Source organism: Cyanistes caeruleus, chromosome 1 (genome assembly GCF_971803275.1).
Source record: "Cyanistes caeruleus chromosome 1, bCyaCae1.hap1.1, whole genome shotgun sequence".
Lineage (NCBI taxonomy): Eukaryota > Metazoa > Chordata > Aves > Passeriformes > Paridae > Cyanistes > Cyanistes caeruleus.
Window position 1 is genome coordinate 152,427,693 of NC_141701.1, and position 17,322 is coordinate 152,445,014.

Genomic DNA, 17,322 nt, shown 5'->3' on the forward strand with positions numbered 1-17,322 from the left:
GGCGGGACCATGACGTCACGGGAAGGCGCCGCCCAAGATGGCGGCGGGGCCGAGCCTTGGGCGCTGAGGCGGCGCCGGGACCGGGACCGGGACCGGGAGCGGGATCGGGACCGGGAGGCGGGGCTGGAGCGGGAACAGGGCGGGCCATGGCCGCCGCCGCCGCGCGCTGAGGCCCCGCCGCTGCCCCGGGCCGGGATGCCCCGGGGGGGGCCCGGGCCGCCGCCGGAGCCATGGAGGAGGAGGGCAAGAAGGGCAAGAAGGTGAGAGCGGGGGCCCGGGGACAGCGCTGCCCGGTGCCCGGTGCCCGATCCCCGCCCGGGGCTGCTCCTGAGCCCCTTCCCGGGCGGTGCCGGTCTCCCCTCCCCGGGGCCCGGCCCCGATCCCCCCCAAACCCCGCGCGGTGCATGAGGGCTCGGAGAAGGTTATTAATTGATGGGGTCATTAATTACGGAGCGATTCATTGATGAGCTCGCTGATTTATTTAAATCATTACTGTTGCACGTTAATTGAATTGATACCCCTGTTAATTTATGCGTTATTATATTATTACTCGTTCGGTTATTGTTATGCGATATATTAATTTATGTGTTTATCGTGGCTCCGGGGCACCCAGGAGCGCTGATTCCCCCTCCAGCCCCGCCGTGTCCCCTGGCCGGGCTCAGCCCGAGCTGCTCCGCTCGCCTGGGGCAGGAGCATGGCATTGATCCCGGAATTCCGGCGGAAATCGGCATTTCGGGAGCCCCGGGGCCGCTCCCGGGAGATGCAGCAGGAATGATTCCAGAATGGGGAAAGCGAGCGGGGTTTGTTTGGGATTGCCCTGCAGGCTTCCCGAGCAGGCAGGTGTGGGAATTGCAGGGAATTGCAGGGAATTGCAGGAATGATTCCAGAATGGGAAAAGCGAGATGGATATGTTTGGGATTGCCCTGCATGGGAAAAGCGAGCAGGATTTGTTTGGGATTGCCCTGCAGGCTTCCCGGGCAGGCAGGTCTGGGAATTGCAGGAATAATTCCAGAATGAGGAAAGTGAGATGGATTTGTTTGGGATTGCCCTGCAGGCTTCCCAGGCAGGCAGGTGTGGGAATTGCAGGGAATTGCAGGAATGATTCCAGAATGGGAAAAGCGAGATGGATTTGTTTGGGATTGCCCTGCATGGGAAAAGCGAGCAGGATTTGTTTGGGATTGCCCTGCAGGCTTCCCGGGCAGGCAGATCTGGGAATTGCAGGGAATTGCAGGAATAATTCCAGAATGAAGAAAAGCGAGTGGGATTTGTTTGGGATTGCCCTGCAGGCTTCCCGGGCAGGCAGGTCTGGGAATTGCAGGAATTTCAGCCGGTGAGGGCAGGGCTGGCCCCGGGAGATGCGGCAGGAGGGATGGTGATCTGGATGATCCTGCTTTGGGAAGGAATCCCGCTGCTCCAGGGGGTTCTGTCTCACCTGGGCCATCCTGCTTTATTGCCTGGAACATTCTGTTCCCTGCTCCCTGCCCCAGGGACACGCTGGGCTGGGGCCCCTGAGCCTCTTCTCCCACCTGGATGAGCACGCTTGTGATCCCTGGGATCCCTGTGAGCCCTGAGATCCCTCTGATCCCTCAGATCCCAGTGATCCCTGTGAGCCCTGAGATCCCTCTGGGCCCTGAGATCCCTGACATCCCTGGGATCCCTATGAGCCCTGCAATCCTTGCTATCCCTGTGAGCCCTGAGAGCTCTGGGATCCCTGACATCCCTGAGATCCCTGCAATCCCTATGAGCCCTGCAATCCTTGCTATCCCTGTCAGCCCTGAGATCCCTGTGATCCCTGGGATCCCTGTGAGCCCTGAGATCTCTCTGGGCCCTGAGATCCCTGAGATCCCTGGGATCCCTGTGAGCCCTGCAATCCTTGCTATCCCTGTGAGCCCTGAGAGCTCTGGGATCCCTGTGAGCCCTGACATCGCTGGGATCCCTCTGATCCCAGTGATACCTGTGATCCCTGCGGTCCCTGGGATCCCTGTGAGCCCTGAGATCCCGGTGAGCCCTGGGATCCCTCAGATCCCAGTGATACCTGTGATCCCTGAGATCCCTCTGATCCCTGAGATTCCTGCGATCCCTGATTCCTGAGAGCCCTGTGAGCCCTGACATCCCTGGGATCCCTCTGATCCCAGTGATACCTGTGAGCCCTGAGATCCCTGCGGTGCCTGGGATCCCTGAGATCCCTGCGAGCTCTGTGATCCCTGAGATCCCTTTGATCCCTCTGATCCCTGCTCCTGCCCTTTCCCAGGGCTGATCCCAGTGTCCCAGTCCCCCCGTGGGCAGTGCTGATTCCCTCCGTGGCCACTCCTGCCCCGCTCCCGATGGATCACGGGGCGGGGGCTCGGCTGTGGCCCCTCCTCAGGGGATCCATCACCTCCTGGAGCCGCTTTTCCATCCCTTGGGTGGCTCATTAACCCTTGGAGCTGCCCATTAACCCTGGGGATCACCTTGGTAATGCAGTAATCAACTTGGATCATTTGGCTGTGGAGAGGGAAGATCCATCTTTGTCCTCCTGAGATGTTCCAGCTGCGGGGGAAGCTCTCATTCCTGCTTTTCCCCCTCTGTGGATCATTCCAGCGGCGTTCTGAGCCGAGTTCCCTCAGTCCTGATCCCAAGGGAGCTCAGGACAGCTTGCCTTGGGATAAGGAGGAAAATCCAGGCTCGGGGCCGAGTCCAGCTTGGGATAAAACCTGAACTGGTTTCAACTGGAGCCCTGGAATTGCTTCCAGGAGCTGATGTTCCCTGGATCTCCCTTGGGGCTGTCCCAGTGGGAATGTGGAGCTGTGCTGGGGTGGAATCCCATTTCCCAGGAGTTTTGTGAGGCAGGATGGATCCACCCGGAATGCCTCGTTATTCCCAGGGGGAATTGTGGCTGGGGGGGAATTTTCTGGGAATGATTTCCCTGCTGCTCTGGCTCCACCATCCATGTGATGAGCGCCAGTGCTCCAAAGCCTGCAGGGAAATTCCCTGAGGGAATTCTCCGTGTAACCAGCTGTTAGTGTGAAATTCCCAGCTTTTCCAGGATGCCCTGGGTAACTGAGCTTGGTGCCTCTTCCAGCAGCTGCTCCAGCATTTCCCTGCTGAAGGGAATGTCCATCACTGGCTATTGCTGAGCTTGGGGGGAACTCCCCGTGAAATTCCTTTGTTATCCCAAATATCCAGCCCCGTGCCCTGGGCTGATGCCAGCGTGGGCAGGAGGGGGAACGGGGGCAGGGAACGGGAGCGGGAGCAGGGAATGGGAATGGGAGCAGGGAATGGGAGCAGGGAATGGGAGCAGAGAATGGGAACGGGAGCAGGGAATGGGAACGGGAGCAGGGAACGGGAGCAGGGAATGGGAGCAGGGAATGGGAACGGGAGCAGGGAACGGGAGCAGGGAACGGGAATGGGAGCAGGGAACGGGAATGGGAACGAGAGCAGGGAATGAACGGGAGCAGGGAATGGGAGCAGGGAATGGGAGCAGGGAATGGGAACGGGAGCAGGGAACGGGAGCAGGGAATGGGAGCAGGGAATGGGAACGGGAGCAGGGAATGGGAGCAGGGAATGGGAACGGGAGCAGGGAACGGGAGCAGGGAATGGATGGGAGCAGGGAATGGGAGCAGGGAATGGGAACGGGAGCAGGGAACGGGAGCAGGGAACGGGAGCAGGGGATGGGAACAGGAGCAGGGAACGGGAGCAGGGAATGGGAGCAGGGAACGGGAGCAGGGAACGGGAGCAGGGAACGGGAGCAGGGAATGGGAGCAGGGAATGGGAGCAGGGAACGGGAATGGGAGCAGGGAATGGCAGCAGGGAACAGGAGCAGGGATGGGAACAGCAGCAGGGAATGAACGGCAGCAGGGATTGGAACGGCAGCAGGGAATGAACGGCAGCAGGGAATGAACGGCAGCAGGGAATGAACGGCAGCAGGGAACGGGAGCAGGGGATGAACGGGAGCAGGGAATGAACGGGAGCAGGGATTGGAACGGGAGCAGGGAACAGGAGCAGGGGATGAACGGGAGCAGGGGATGAACGGGAGCAGGGAATGAACGGGAGCAGGGATGGGAACGGCAGCAGGGGATGAACGGCAGCAGGGGATGAACGGGAGCAGGGGATGAACGGGAGCAGGGGATGAACGGGAGCAGGGAACGGAACGGCAGCAGGGGATGAACGGGCTGGTGCCGCCGTGGTTCCGTCCCCAGCTCGTTCTGTCACGTGGGACGGAGGAAGCCGTGGCCGTGGCACTTCCTGGCCCCGAGCAGCTCCATTCCGGCACCCCCAAAGCGAGGGGAGCGTTCCCTGCTCCCCCCAGAGCCCCCAGAGCTCCCTCGGCTCCCCCCGGAGCCCCTCTCCTGCTGGGAGCCTCATGGAGGACGAGGTGGGTGCTGGGATTTGGGGTGCCCCAAAAGCAGAAGCTGTTTTGGGGCTGCGTCACAGCCGGAGGCGCCTCCGGCCGGGGCTGGGAGTCCCCGGGCCAGCCAGGGGAGCACGGCCTCATCCCAGCCCTGGGGATGCAGCCACATCCCTGAGGGAAAGGGGTTTCCGTGGGCTGGGGTGGATCTGGATCCTGCCTGCTGGAGGGGGACGCGTGTGTGGGTACGTCCCGGGTCCCAGCGGCACATCCCCGCGTTCCCGAAGGATTCCTGCGGAATTGCATCCCCAGGCGGTGGCAGGGAAGGTTCTGGATGGGACATCCCCAAGTTGGGGAGTCCCCAGATCTCTGTTGTTGGGAAGCAGATCTGTTCAGGATTCCCTTCTCTCCAGAGCCCCCTTGGGGTTATGGAATATCCTGATGGAGGATGATGATCCATGTAGGGATGCTTCCCAAAAACCCCCACTGCTGCTCCCGGGGCAGGGCTGTGGAGCTGTGTCCTCTCTGTCCCGTCAGATCCCTTCATTTGGCTCTCCCTGACCCAAGAGATGTCCCCAACATCCTGGTGTTTCCTCGTGAGCTGGCAGTTCCCGTTGTCCCGGGAGCTTTTCCTTGCTTTACGTTTCATTAATTCACCACTGGAAGGATCTTCTCCGTCCCCTTTGGACCCCACATTCCTTTCCCTCAGCCCTGAGGATCAGGAAAGCCAGGATGGGGTTGTCCCGAGGGCTGAGGCCAGCAGGGACACCTGGGTCTGCCAGCTCCACTTCCCTGGTAAAGCTGGAATTGGAGCAGTTTGGGGATGTTCCCAGCCATTCACGGGGCCCGGCGTGATCCTCGTGCCATTCCCGTGCCAAAGGACAGCTGGGAGCCCCTGTCTTGGCTCCAGTGCCAAACCCGGCGCCTCAGGCCTGAAATTCCCCATTTCTCCCAGGGAAATCCATTTTCTGGGTCATTTTCTCACTCTTTGGGGTCTCCTTGGAACGTTCCTGCCTGGTTTTTTGGCATTCCTTGTTGAGTTTTCCCAGCAGACCCTCAGGGAGGTACAAAACCCTGGAGAGCCCCTGTGGATCTGCCGTTCACCTGGAATACACTGTGACACATGGGAGCTGTATTTCTCTCACCTGGAATGTTGAACATGGTGGTTTTGGGTGGAAAAACCCCATTTTGGTGATGGGAACACCCATGGAGAGCCCCTGTGGACCTTTGGGTGGAAAAACCCCCATTTTGGTGATGGGAACACCCATGGAGAGCCCCTGTGGATCTGCTGTTCACCTGGAATACATTGTGGCACATGGGAGCTGTATTTCTCTCACCTGGAAGGGTGAACGTGGTGGTTTTGGGTGGAAAAACCCCATTTTGGTGATGGGAACACCCATGGAGAGCCCCTGTGGACCCGCCTGTATTCACCTGGAATACATTGTGACACATGGGAGCTGTATTTCTCTCACCTGGAATGTTGAACATGGTGGTTTTGGGTGGAAAAACCCCATTTTGGTGATGGGAACACCCATGGAGAGCCCCTGTGGATCTCTTGTTCACCTGGAATACATTGTGACACATGGGAGCTGTATTTCTCTCACCTGGAATGTTGAACATGGTGGTTTTGGGTGGAAAACTCCCCATTTTGGTGATGGGAACACCCATGGAGAGCCCCTGTGGACCCGCCTGTATTCACCTGGAATACATTGTGGCACACAGGAGCTGTATTTCTCTCACCTGGGAGGTTGAACGTGGTGATTTTGGGTGGAAAACCCCCATTTTGGTGATGGGAACACCCATGGAGAGCCCCTGTGGACCTTTGGGTGGAAAAACCCCCATTTTGGTGATGGGAACACCCATGGAGAGCCCCTGTGGACCCGCCTGTATTCACCTGGAATACATTGTGGCACACAGGAGCTGTATTTCTCTCACCTGGAATGTTGAACATGGTGGTTTTGGGTGGAAAACTCCCCATTTTGGTGATGGGAACACCCATGGAGAGCCCCTGTGGACCCCCCTGTATTCACCTGGAAGGGTGAACGTGGTGATTTTGGGTGGAAAAACCCCATTTTGGTGATGGGAACACCCATGGAGAGCCCCTGTGGACCCGCCTGTATTCACCTGGAAGGTTGAATGTGTGACTTTGGGTGGAAAAACCCCAATTTTGGTGATGGGAACACCCATGGAGAGCCCCTGTGGACCCGCCTGTATTCACCTGGAATACATTGTGACACATGGGAGCTGTATTTCTCTCACCTGGGAGGTTGAACGTGGCGATTTTGGGTGGAAAAACCCCATTTTGGTGATGGGAACACCCATGGAGAGCCCCTGTGGACCCGCCTGTATTCACCTGGAATCCATTGTGGCACACAGGAGCTGTATTTCTCTCACCTGGAAGGTTGAATGTGTGACTTTGGGTGGAAAAACCCCATTTTGGTGATGGGAACACCCATGGAGAGCCCCTGTGGACCTTTGGGTGGAAAAACCCCAATTTTGGTGATGGGAACACCCATGGAGAGCCCCTGTGGACCCGCCTGTATTCACCTGGAAGGTTGAATGTGTGACTTTGGGTGGAAAAACCCCAATTTTGGTGATGGGAACACCCATGGAGAGCCCCTGTGGATCTGCTGTTCACCTGGAATACATTGTGGCACACAGGAGCTGTATTTCTCTCACCTGGAATGTTGAACATGGTGGTTTTGGGTGGAAAAACCCCCATTTTGGTGATGGGAACACCCATGGAGAGCCCCTGTGGACCCCCCTGTATTCACCTGGAATACATTGTGACACACAGGAGCTGTATTTCTCTCACCTGGAAGGTTGAACCTGGTGGTTTTGGGTGGAAAACTCCCCATTTTGGTGATGGGAACACCCAGCCCTTGTGCTGTATCCCAGGAAAAGGGATTTCTCTGGAAAGCCGTGGATGGGTAGCTCCAAACCCGGGATGGGGCTGAGGCTGGAGGGGCTGCCAGCCCCCCCCGGTGCCGGTGCTGAGCCCCCTCCTCACCCCATCCCCGCGCTCCTGTCGCCCTCCCCAGCCCGGAATCGTGTCCCCGTTCAAGCGAGTGTTCCTGAAGGGGGAGAAGGGCCGGGATAAGAAGGCTCAGGAGAAGGTGACGGAGCGGCGGCCGCTGCACACGGTGCTGGTGGCGCTTCCCGAGCGCGTGGAGCCCGACCTGCTGCTCCACGACTACATCGAGAAGGAAGTCAAGGTACCCACGGGGGCCCTGCTCGTGGGGAATTCCTTCCTCACGTCCCACTGGGAACCCATTCCCGTCCTCCAGAGCTCCTCTCCGGCTCTCCCGAAGCCCCTTAGGGGCTAGGAGGGGCTCTGAGGTTTCTGCGGAGCTTTTTCCCCCATTCCCACCTCTCACCCATCTCCAGTTTTCCTCGGGGTGTCTCCGTGGCTCCGTGTCCGGGGCGGTGTCCGTGCTGTGCTAACGCTTTGGCTCTTCTCTCCCAGTACTTAGGGCAGCTCACCTCCATCCCGGGGTACCTGAACCCCTCCAGCCGCAGCGAGATCCTGCACTTGATCGACAACGCCAAGGTGAGCGCTCGGCTGCTCCCAGCAGGCAGAGCCCAGGGGGTTCACGGAGCTTCCCCGGGGCTGGGGCCTTGCTCTGCTCCGTCCTGGGCGGAGGGAAAGCGTTTCCCAAAGGAAAACACCCCTGCCAGGGCTGCGAGGGGCTGGAGTGGGATTCCCAGAGGAGCCCCAGGTTGGGCGGGGAGCAGCCTGGGGTGGCGGGAGGTGTCCCTGCCCACGGCACGAAGCTGTGGACGATCCTAAAGCTCCTCCCAACCACAAACCACCACGGGAATGGCGGTGTTCCAGAGAGCCCACCAGCTCCCGGGGCAGCTGACCCCGGAGCACGACGCCGTCATCAGCCTCAGCGCCTACAACGTCAAGCTGGTGTGGAGGGACGGCGAGGACCTGATCCTCAGGGTGCCCATCCACGACATCGCCTCCGTGTCCTACATCCGCGACGACTCCGCGCACCTGGTGGTGCTCAAGACAGGTGAGCTGTGCCCAGAGAGTTGGGATTGTGCCCCTGGGAGCGGGCACGGAGCCTCCTGGCACGCGGAAGGTGGCCCTGGCCACGGCAGGGGATGGGGCTGGGCGCTGCGGGAGGTGTCTCCACCCCATGGGTGCTCCCTGTGCTGCGCGGCCCTGTGCGTGTCACCCCTGCCTGGTTTGGGGACAGGGAGCTGGTGCGTGTCACCCCTGCCTGGTTTGGGGACAGGGAGCTGGTGCGTGTCACCCCTGCCTGCTTTGGGGACAGGGAGCTGGCGCGTGTCACCCCTGCCTGGTTTGGGGACAGGGAGCTGGTGCGTGTCACCCCTGCCTGCTTTGGGGACAGGGAGCTGGCGCGTGTCACCCCTGCCTGGTTTGGGGACAGGGAGCTGGCGCGTGTCACCCCTGCCTGGTTTGGGGACAGGGAGCTGGCGCATGTCACCCCTGCCTGGTTTGGGGACAGGGAGCTGGTGCGTGTCACCCCTGCCTGGTTTGGGGACAGGGAGCTGGTGCGTGTCACCCCTGCCTGCTTTGGGGACAGGGAGCTGGTGCGTGTCACCCCTGCCTGGTTTGGGGACAGGGAGCTGGTGCGTGTCACCCCTGCCTGGTTTGGGGACAGGGAGCTGGTGCGTGTCACCCCTGCCTGGTTTGGGGACAGGGAGCTGGTGCGTGTCACCCCTGCCTGCTTTGGGGACAGGGAGCTGGTGCGTGTCACCCCTGCCTGGTTTGGGGACAGGGAGCTGGTGCGTGTCACCCCTGCCTGCTTTGGGGACAGGGAGCTGGTGCGTGTCACCCCTGCCTGCTTTGGGGACAGGGAGCTGGTGCGTGTCACCCCTGCCTGGTTTGGGGACAGGGAGCTGGTGCGTGTCACCCCTGCCTGCTTTGGGGACAGGGAGCTGGGGAGGGCTGAGCCAGGGCTTCACCCGATTGCAAACCCCGTGGATAGGCTGTGGGATAAAGGAATAAATATGGATGCTAAATCTGAGCCACAGTGCCTGTACAAATTGCAGGCCGCATGGCTCCTCAGGATACTGAGAAAGTATCCTGGGAAAAATATGAGAAGGAATTAAAACAATTCTCAGGGACACTAAACAGCCTTGCAGGTGTTGTTTTGCAGCCTCTTGTTTCTCCTTGCAGGAGAGGGTCAGGGGGGCAGAGTGCCCCTGACCAATGATGGTGATGAAGCACTTTGTTAACCAATAAGAGTTTCCTTTCTGTGCTTTCCACGGATCTGTCTATAAGACAGGGCTGAAGCAATAAACTGGGAATTCTCGTGTTGTGACTCCCTTGAGAGTCCCGTGTCGTTCTTCCTCGCCATTCCCAATCGGAACGACAAATAAACGCCTCGGGGGCTGGAAATCCGGCCGTGCAATTCTGAGCTGCGGAAAGAGCCGGCCAAACCAGCTCCAAACCAGAGGCTTTCCATCTTCCTCACCTGCAGGACTCCTTCCCCTCACCTCTCCTCTCCCCCCAGCTCAGGATCCCGGCATCTCGCCGAGCCAGAGCCTGTGTGCCGAGGGCTCCAAGGCGCTGACGTCGGGCTCGCTGTCGGAGAGCGCGGGGGGACCCCTGGAGTCCTGCTGCCTGGTGGTGCTGGCCACGGAGAGCAAGGTACACCCCTGGCACCCCTGGGAGCCCCTGGGCACCCCTGGGAGCCTCTGGGAACCCCTGGGCACCCCTGGGAGCCTCTGGGAGCCCCTGAGAGCCCCTGGACACCCCTGGGAGCCCCTGAGAGCCCCTGGGAACCCCTGGGAGCCCCTGGGAGCCCCTGGGAGCCCCTGGGCACCCCTGGGAGCCTCTGGGAACCCCTGGGCGCCCCTGGGAGCCCCTGGGAGCCCCTGGGCCCCCCTGGGCACCCCTGGGAATCCCTGGGAGCCCCTGGGAGCCCCTCAGAGCCCCTGGGCACCCCTGGGAGCCCCTGGGCACCCCTGGGCACCCCTGGGAACCCCTGGGCACCCCTGGGAACCCCTGGGAGCCCCTGGGAGCCCCTGGGCGCCCCTGGGAACCCCTGGGAACCCCTGGGAGCCTCTGGGAACCCCTGGGCACCCCTGGGAGCCCCTGGGCTCAGAGCCACAGGCACTGCTGGCAGCTTTCTGCCTCTCGGATCATGGTGGTGGCGCTGCTGGAGTCACAAACCCCACAGCAGCCGAGTCCTGGGGTGTGTCCGCGTCCATCCGCGCTCTCACACCTCGTGGGACGCGGGTTTAAGGATGCCAGGTGTGGCTGGAGCACCTGGAGAAGGGATCCCGGTGCCTGTCCCAGCCCTGGGACGCAGGAGGGGCCCCAGGAAGCGTTTCCCTCGCTCCCCATCGCCCCGAGCCCTCCGCAGCAGCAGCAGCAGCAGCAGCAGCAGCAGCAGCAGCAGCAGCAGCAGCAGCAGCATGCCATCCCCACGATCCCACAACGAGCTGTTGCTGATGGGGCTGTTTCCTGTGCTGACCTGGGAGTTTGGTTCATCCAGAAACCCAGGGCTTCCAGCCTCAGCCCCTCTGATCCCCCCAGAGGGTGGGGCTCCACTCCCCTCGCTCACCCTGACATCACCTGGGGCCCTGTGGGATGAGCCAGGCTCCTCTTCCTCATCCTCATCCTCATCCTCACGGAGGAGCCTCGGCACGGAACCGGGGGGGCTGCGGGGTCGCTGCTGGATCATCCCAGCTCCGGCTGCGTGGGGACGGCGGGGGCTGAGGGAGCTGCCTGCCCCACAGCGCCCTGCCCTAGAGCTCCCTGCCCCAGCTCCCCCTGCCCCACAGCGCCCTGCCCCACAGCTCCCCCTGCCCCACAGCGCCCTGCCCCACAGCGCCCTGCCCCACAGCAGCTCCCTGCCCCACAGCAGCTCCCTGCCCTAGAGCTCCCTGCCCCACAGCTCCCTGCCCCACAGCTCCCTGCCCCAGAGCCTCCTGCCCTAGAGCTCCCTGCCCCACAGCGCCCTGCCCCACAGCGCCCTGCCCCAGCTCCCCCTGCCCCACAGCGCCCTGCCCCACAGCTCCCTGCCCTAGAGCTCCCTGCCCCAGAGCATCCTGCCCCACAGCGCCCTGCCCCAGAGCATCCTGCCCCACAGCGCCCTGCCCCACAGCTCCCCCTGCCCCACAGCTCCCTGCCCCACAGCGCCCTGCCCCACAGCGCCCTGCCCCACAGCGCCCTGCCCCAGAACTCCCTGCCCCACAGCTCCCTGCCCCAGAGCTCCCTGCCCCACAGCTCCCTGCCCCTTCCCAGGTGGGTGCCGAGGAGCTGTGCTCCCTGCTCAGCCAAGTCTTCCAGATCGTTTACACCGAGTCCACCATCGACTTCCTGGACCGCGCCATCTTCGACGGCGCCTCGACGCCCACGCGGCACCTGTCCCTGCACAGCGGTGCGTGTGTCCCGCTGCCCTCAGCGCCACCCCTGCCCCTGTCCCCAGTGCCACAGCCCCAGGGACGGGCGCTCCAGCCCTCCCTGGGCCTGGGGGAATCGTGAGATCGATTCTGAGCTCCAGCCTGAGCCTCCCCTGCTCCCTGGCTCCCGGCCTCTTCCCTTCCAGCCCGCTCCGCACTCGCTCTGTGTCCCTCCCGGCTTGGGAGGACACCGAGTTTGTGCCTCTCACGTTCCAGCTCCCAAATCTTTCCCTTCCAGACGACTCTTCCACCAAAGTGGACGTGAAGGAGCCCTTCGAGGCGGAGGCCAGCACTTTGTGAGTGATCCCCAGCCCCCGGGGCCGGGATTAACCCGGATCTGTGAGTGATCCCCAGCCCCCGGGGCCGGGATTAACCCGGACCTGCTGCCATCAGCACGGGCTCGGCTGAGCCCAGCCCGGGGGGCTGGCACAGATCCTGGATCCCGGATTGTTCTGCCCTCAGCATTCCAGGGCATCACATCCACAGCGTCCCCGCCTCAGCACGGTGCTGGCTCAGCAGCTGGAGCCCAGCTGCAGCGGGAGAAGGGTTTTCCCCCCAGAACTGGTTATTTGTGGAATTCTCCCCTCCTGGGAGCAGGGCCAGCGTTTGTGGGATGAAATCCTGACCCACACACACCACTGGCCAACGTGGGGGGAGTGGGAGCCTTGTGGGAAACCCCACATCTGAGCCCAGGGTGTGGGGGTTCTCCCTGCCTTGTTCCCGAGGAGGAACCCAGAGGGATGATTCCCACATTTCATTGTCACTGTCACCAAAGCAGCGCTCGGTTCCCGGGGAGTCTTGGGGTGCCCCCAGGAGCTGGGGGCTTCCAGAACACCCCGAGGGTCAGAGCGCAGCCCCCCAGAGCCCAGCAGAGCCCCCAGGGGCGCGGGGGGCTCAGGGGGTGCGGTGTCAGTTCCTTTGCAGACACGCTGGAGGCGGGGGACGCGTCCCCGTCCTCCTCGGCGCGCCCGTCCCCGCACGTGACCACGGCCAGCGAGAGCGAGCTCAGCACCACGGCCACCGAGCTGCTCCAGGACTACATGATGACGGTGAGCTTTGGCAGCAGGGCAGGGCTGGCAGGGAGCAGCTCCTCCTCCCCAGCCACACCGGGCTCGGGGGGGCCCCACCCTGGGCTCGTGTCACGGAGCCGTGGGATGGTTGGGGTGGGAAGGGGCTGTGAGGACAATCCAGTCCCACCCCCTGCCATGCCAGGGACACCTTCTGCTACCCCAGGCTGCTCTGAGCCCCTCCAGCCTGGCCTGGGGCACGTCCAGGGATCCAGGGGCAGCCAAAGCCGCTCTGGGAATTCCATCCCAGCCAGGAATTCCTTCCCTGTATCCCATCTAAATCGCCACTTTTCCACTGGGAGCCATCCCCCGTGTCCTGTCCCTCCATCCCTTGTCCCCAGTCCCTCTCCAGCTCTCCTGGAGCCCCTTCAGGCCCTGCAAGGGGCTCTGAGCTCTCCCTGGAGCTTCTCCTCTGCAGGGGAACATTCCCAGCTCTCCCAGCCTGGCTCCAGCCCTGGAGCAGCTCCGGGGCCTCCTCTGGATCTGCTTCTCCCGCAGGACCATCCCTGCCTTTTCCCTTTCCCGGCATCCGAGTCCCCTCGTGCCCCAGGCCTCCACAAGTCACGGTCCCAGCGCCTCCCACAGCTCACCCCTGCTTTCCCAGGGGCTTCCTGCCCCTTCCAGCCCCATTCCCAGGGGCTTCCTGCTCCTTCCAGCCCCATTCCCAGGCTCCCCTGCCCCTTCCAGCCCCATTCCCAGGCTCCCCTGCCCCTTCCAGCCCCATTCCCAGGCTCTCCTGCCCCTTCCAGCCCCATTCCCAGGCTCCCCTGGCCATTCCAGCCCCATTCCCAGGCTCCCAGCTCCCCTGGCCATTCCAGCCCAATTCCAGCAGTCACAGTTCCTGTTCCTGAGCTCCCATTCCCCAGCTCCCAGCTCCTTCCAGTCCTGTTCCCAAGCTCCCAGCCCCATTCCCCAGCAGTCACAGTTCCCGTTCCCCAGCTCCCAGCCCCGTTCCCTGGCTCCCCTGCCCCTCCCAGCCCCGTTCCCCGGCAGTCACCGTTCCCATTCCCCATTTCCCAGCCCCATTCCCCTTTCCCAGCCCCGTTCCCATTTCCCAGCCCCGTTCCCCGTTTCCCAGCCCCGTTCCCCGGCAGTCACCATTCCCATTCCCCTTTCCCAGCCCCGTTCCTCTTTCCCAGCCCCATTCCCCGGCTCCCCTGCTCCTCCCAGCCCCGTTCCCCGGCAGTCACCGTTCCCATTCCCCATTTCCCATTCCCATTTCCCAGCCCCGTTCCCCGTTTCCCAGCCCCGTTCCCCGGCAGTCACCATTCCCATTCCCCTTTCCCAGCCCCGTTCCTCTTTCCCAGCCCCGTTCCCCGGCAGTCACCGTTCCCATTCCCCATTTCCCGTTCCCCGGCTCCCAGCCCCGTTCCCCGGCAGTCACCGTTCCCGTTTCCCAGCCCCGTTCCCCATTTCCCAGCCCCAATTCCCCGGCTCCCAGCCCTGTTCCCCGTTTCCCAGCCCCATTCCCCATTTCCCAGCCCCATTCCCCGTTCCCTGGCAGTCACCGTTCCCGTTCCCCTTTCCCAGCCCCATTTCCCATTCCCCGTTCCCCGGCAGTCACCGTTCCCGTTCCCCATTTCCCAGCCCCCTTTCCCAGCCCCGTTTCCCGGCAGTCACCGTTCCCGTGTGTCCCCGCAGCTCCGCACCAAGCTGTCCTCGCAGGAGATCCAGCAGTTTGCCATGCTGCTGCACGAGTACCGCAACGGGGCCTCCATCCACGAGTTCTGCATCAACCTCAAGCAGCTCTACGGGGACAGCAGGAAATTCCTGCTCCTGGGTGAGTGCTGGGGCTCCCAGAGCCCCGGGCTGGGGCACAGGGGGAGCTTGGGGTGCCACCACCACAGGGGAAGCGTCCCCATCCATCTGGGGGTTCCTCCCTCCTGAGGGCAGCTGCTCCATCCAGCCCAGCCCACAGCTCCAGGCTCTCCTCGGAGCTGTTCCCTGCCTGTGAAGCTCCTGGCAACTTCCTGCAGATCCGGGCAACCTAATCCACACCTGAGACTGTCCCAGAGCTGGAAACCTCCTCCAGAGCCAGGGAATTGAATCCAGAGCTGGAAATCTCCAGGCCAGGGATATTCAAACAACCTGGCCTGTGATACCCCAGGAAACACAAAATACCCCCAGGGCAGGAGCAGTGTCTGGGTGCACCTGGGGGTCTCACCTGGCTCTGCTGCCCAGGGAACAGGAGTTTAAACCCACCCCAGGATAGGAGCAGGGTCTGAATTCACCTGGGGGTCTCACCTGGCTGTGCTGCCCAGGGAATGGGAGTTTAAACCCCCCAGGGCAGGAGCAGGGTCTGAATTCACCTGGGGGTCTCACCTGGCTCTGCTGCCCAGGGAACACAAACCCCCCCAGGGCAGGAGCAGTGTCTGAATTCACCTGAGGGATCTCACCTGGCTCTGCTGCCCAGGGAACAGGAGTTTAAACCCCCCCCAGGACAGGAGCAGTGTCTGGGTGCACCTGGGGGTCTCACCTGGCTCTGCTGCCCAGGGAATGGGAGTTTAAACCCCCCAGGGCAGGAGCAGTGTCTGGGTGCACCTGGGGGTCTCACCTGGCTCTGCTGCCCAGGGAACACAAACCCCCCCAGGGCAGGAGCAGTGTCTGAATTCACCTGAGGGATCTCACCTGGCTGTGCTGCCCAGGGAACAGGAGTTTAAACCCCCCAGGACAGGAGCAGTGTCTGGGTGTACCTGGGGGTCTCACCTGGCTCTGCTGCCCAGGGAACAGACCCCCAGGGCAGGAGCAGTGTCTGGGTGCGCCTGGGGGTCTCACCTGGCTCTGCTGCCCAGGGAATGGGAGTTTAAACCCCCCAGGACAGGAGCAGTGTCTGAATTCACCTGGGGGTCTCACCTGGCTCTGCTGCCCAGGGAACACAAACCCCCCAGGGCAGGAGCAGGGTCTGGGTGCACCTGGGGGTCTCACCTGGCTCTGCTGCCCAGGTGTGTCCCCCGTGGGGCCCTGGGGACACCGAGGGGACAGGACAGATGTCCCCAGTGGGACAAATGATTGGGATGAGCTCAGCAAAGCCCAGTGAGATCCCAGCTGAGAAATGAGATGGTTTGGAGCTCAGCAGATCCCACCTGAGCCGGGTTCTGCCCCCGGCCCCGCTGTGAGCGGGCGGGACCCCGGTGGTCCCCAGCCCTCCGGGGGGGCTCCCAGGCGCTCACCACGCCGTGTCCCTGCCCCAGGCCTGCGGCCCTTCATCCCCGAGAAGGACAGCCAGCACTTCGAGAACTTCCTGGAGACCATCGGGGTGAAGGACGGCCGCGGCATCATCACCGACAGCTTCGGCCGCTACCGGCGCTCGCTGGGCGCCGCCTCCGCCTCCAACGGCACCGGCGCCGCCGGCAGCTCCGACGAGCAGTCGGTGCCCTCGGAGGAGGACGAGTGGGACCGCATGATCTCCCACATCAGCAGCGACATCGAGGCCCTGGGCTGCAGCCTGGACCGGGACTCGTCCTGAGGGAGCCCCGCAGCTCGGGGGGACCCCGGGACACGGAGTCACCCCGGGGGGAGCGAGGGGTGCCCCCCGTGGGGACACGGGGCCGAGCCCAGAGCGGTGTCCTGGGACGTGGAGGGAGCCCAGAACAGGGAGCTGCCCTCGGGGGGACGGCAGGACACGGAGCTGCTGCCCCTGGAGAGGACACGGGACACGGAGCCACCCCTGGGGCTGCCTGAGAGCACCGAGCTGTGATCCTGGGACACAGAACCAGATCCTGGGACACAGAACCAGATCCTGGGACACAGAACCAGATCCTGGGACACAGAACCACCCCTGGAGCTGCCCAGGAGCACCGAGCTGTGATCCTGGGACATGGAACTGCCCTGGGAGGGATCCCGGCCCTGGGATCTGCTGTGGGATCAGGGGGGTCCCAGCCCCGAGCTCTGGGATCAGGGGGTCCCAGCCCTGGGATCAGGGGGTCCCAGCCCCGAGCTTTGTGATCAGGGGGGTCCCAGCCCTGGGATCAGGGGGGTCCCAGCCCTGGGATCACGGGGGTCCCAGCTCTGGGATTGGGGGGTCCCAGCTCTGGGATCAGGGGGTCCCAGCCCCGAGCTTTGGGATCAGGGGGTCCCAGCTCTGGGATCAGGGGGGTCCCAGCCCCGCACTCCGGGATCAGGGGGTCCCAGCTCTGGGATTGGGGGGTCCCAGCCCCGTGCTCTGGGATCAGGGGGTCCCAGCTCTGGGATTGGGGGGTCCCAGCTCTGGGATCGGGGGGCTCCAGCAGGATGCCTGCACTGCCCCAGCCTCCCCCACAGCTCCAGGGGCTCCAGCTGGGGCCTGGGGACACACGCCTGGATTTTGGGGACAGCTCTGCTCCCGAGGGCTGTCCTGGCTGTTGGCATCTGCTGTCCCCACCCCCAGTTTACACTTTTGCACAGCGGGTCCCCCCCCACAAGTGCCCCCCCACAATGAAGTTTTGCCACAATGTGAATTTTCTCACCCTCTCGTTCCTGAACCTTCCAGAAGGTTCCAGCTCCTGCAGTCTGGGAGTCACCGCTCCCAGGTGGGGCTGGGAGGGCCCTGGGTTACCCCACAGC

The 17,322-nt window shown here is 63.0% G+C and overlaps 1 protein-coding gene across 5 annotated transcripts; it reads left to right on the top strand.

Moving 5' to 3' along the window:
* The first annotated feature begins 14 nt into the window (after window positions 1-14).
* CCM2 (CCM2 scaffold protein) lies at window positions 15-17,216 on the top strand. 5 transcript variants are annotated; one of them, XM_086855457.1, is made up of 10 exons: window positions 15-260; window positions 7,369-7,542; window positions 7,794-7,877; window positions 8,163-8,346; window positions 9,817-9,953; window positions 11,556-11,691; window positions 11,952-12,009; window positions 12,638-12,762; window positions 14,422-14,560; window positions 15,972-17,216. In XM_086855457.1, exons 1-10 carry the CDS (start codon window positions 231-233, stop codon window positions 16,459-16,461), a joined length of 1,557 nt encoding a protein of 518 aa, XP_086711583.1. In that variant the 5' UTR covers window positions 15-230; the 3' UTR covers window positions 16,462-17,216. The 5 variants fall into 5 exon arrangements, with proteins under 5 accessions (XP_086711583.1, XP_086711651.1, XP_086711454.1 ...); XM_086855525.1 differs by having other exon boundaries at window positions 21-260; window positions 9,784-9,953; window positions 12,627-12,762; XM_086855328.1 differs by having other exon boundaries at window positions 21-260; window positions 9,784-9,953.
* Window positions 17,217-17,322: the final 106 nt, after the last annotated feature.

Excerpts from the sequence above, each read along its gene's own strand:
- CCM2 (XM_086855328.1), top strand. The coding sequence starts at position 231 with ATGGAGGAGGAGGGCAAGAAGGGCAAGAAG. Across the intron at positions 7,543-7,793 it reads ACATCGAGAAGGAAGTCAAG|TACTTAGGGCAGCTCACCTC; the intron begins GTACCCACGGGG and ends CTTCTCTCCCAG. Across the intron at positions 14,561-15,971 it reads CAGGAAATTCCTGCTCCTGG|GCCTGCGGCCCTTCATCCCC; the intron begins GTGAGTGCTGGG and ends TCCCTGCCCCAG.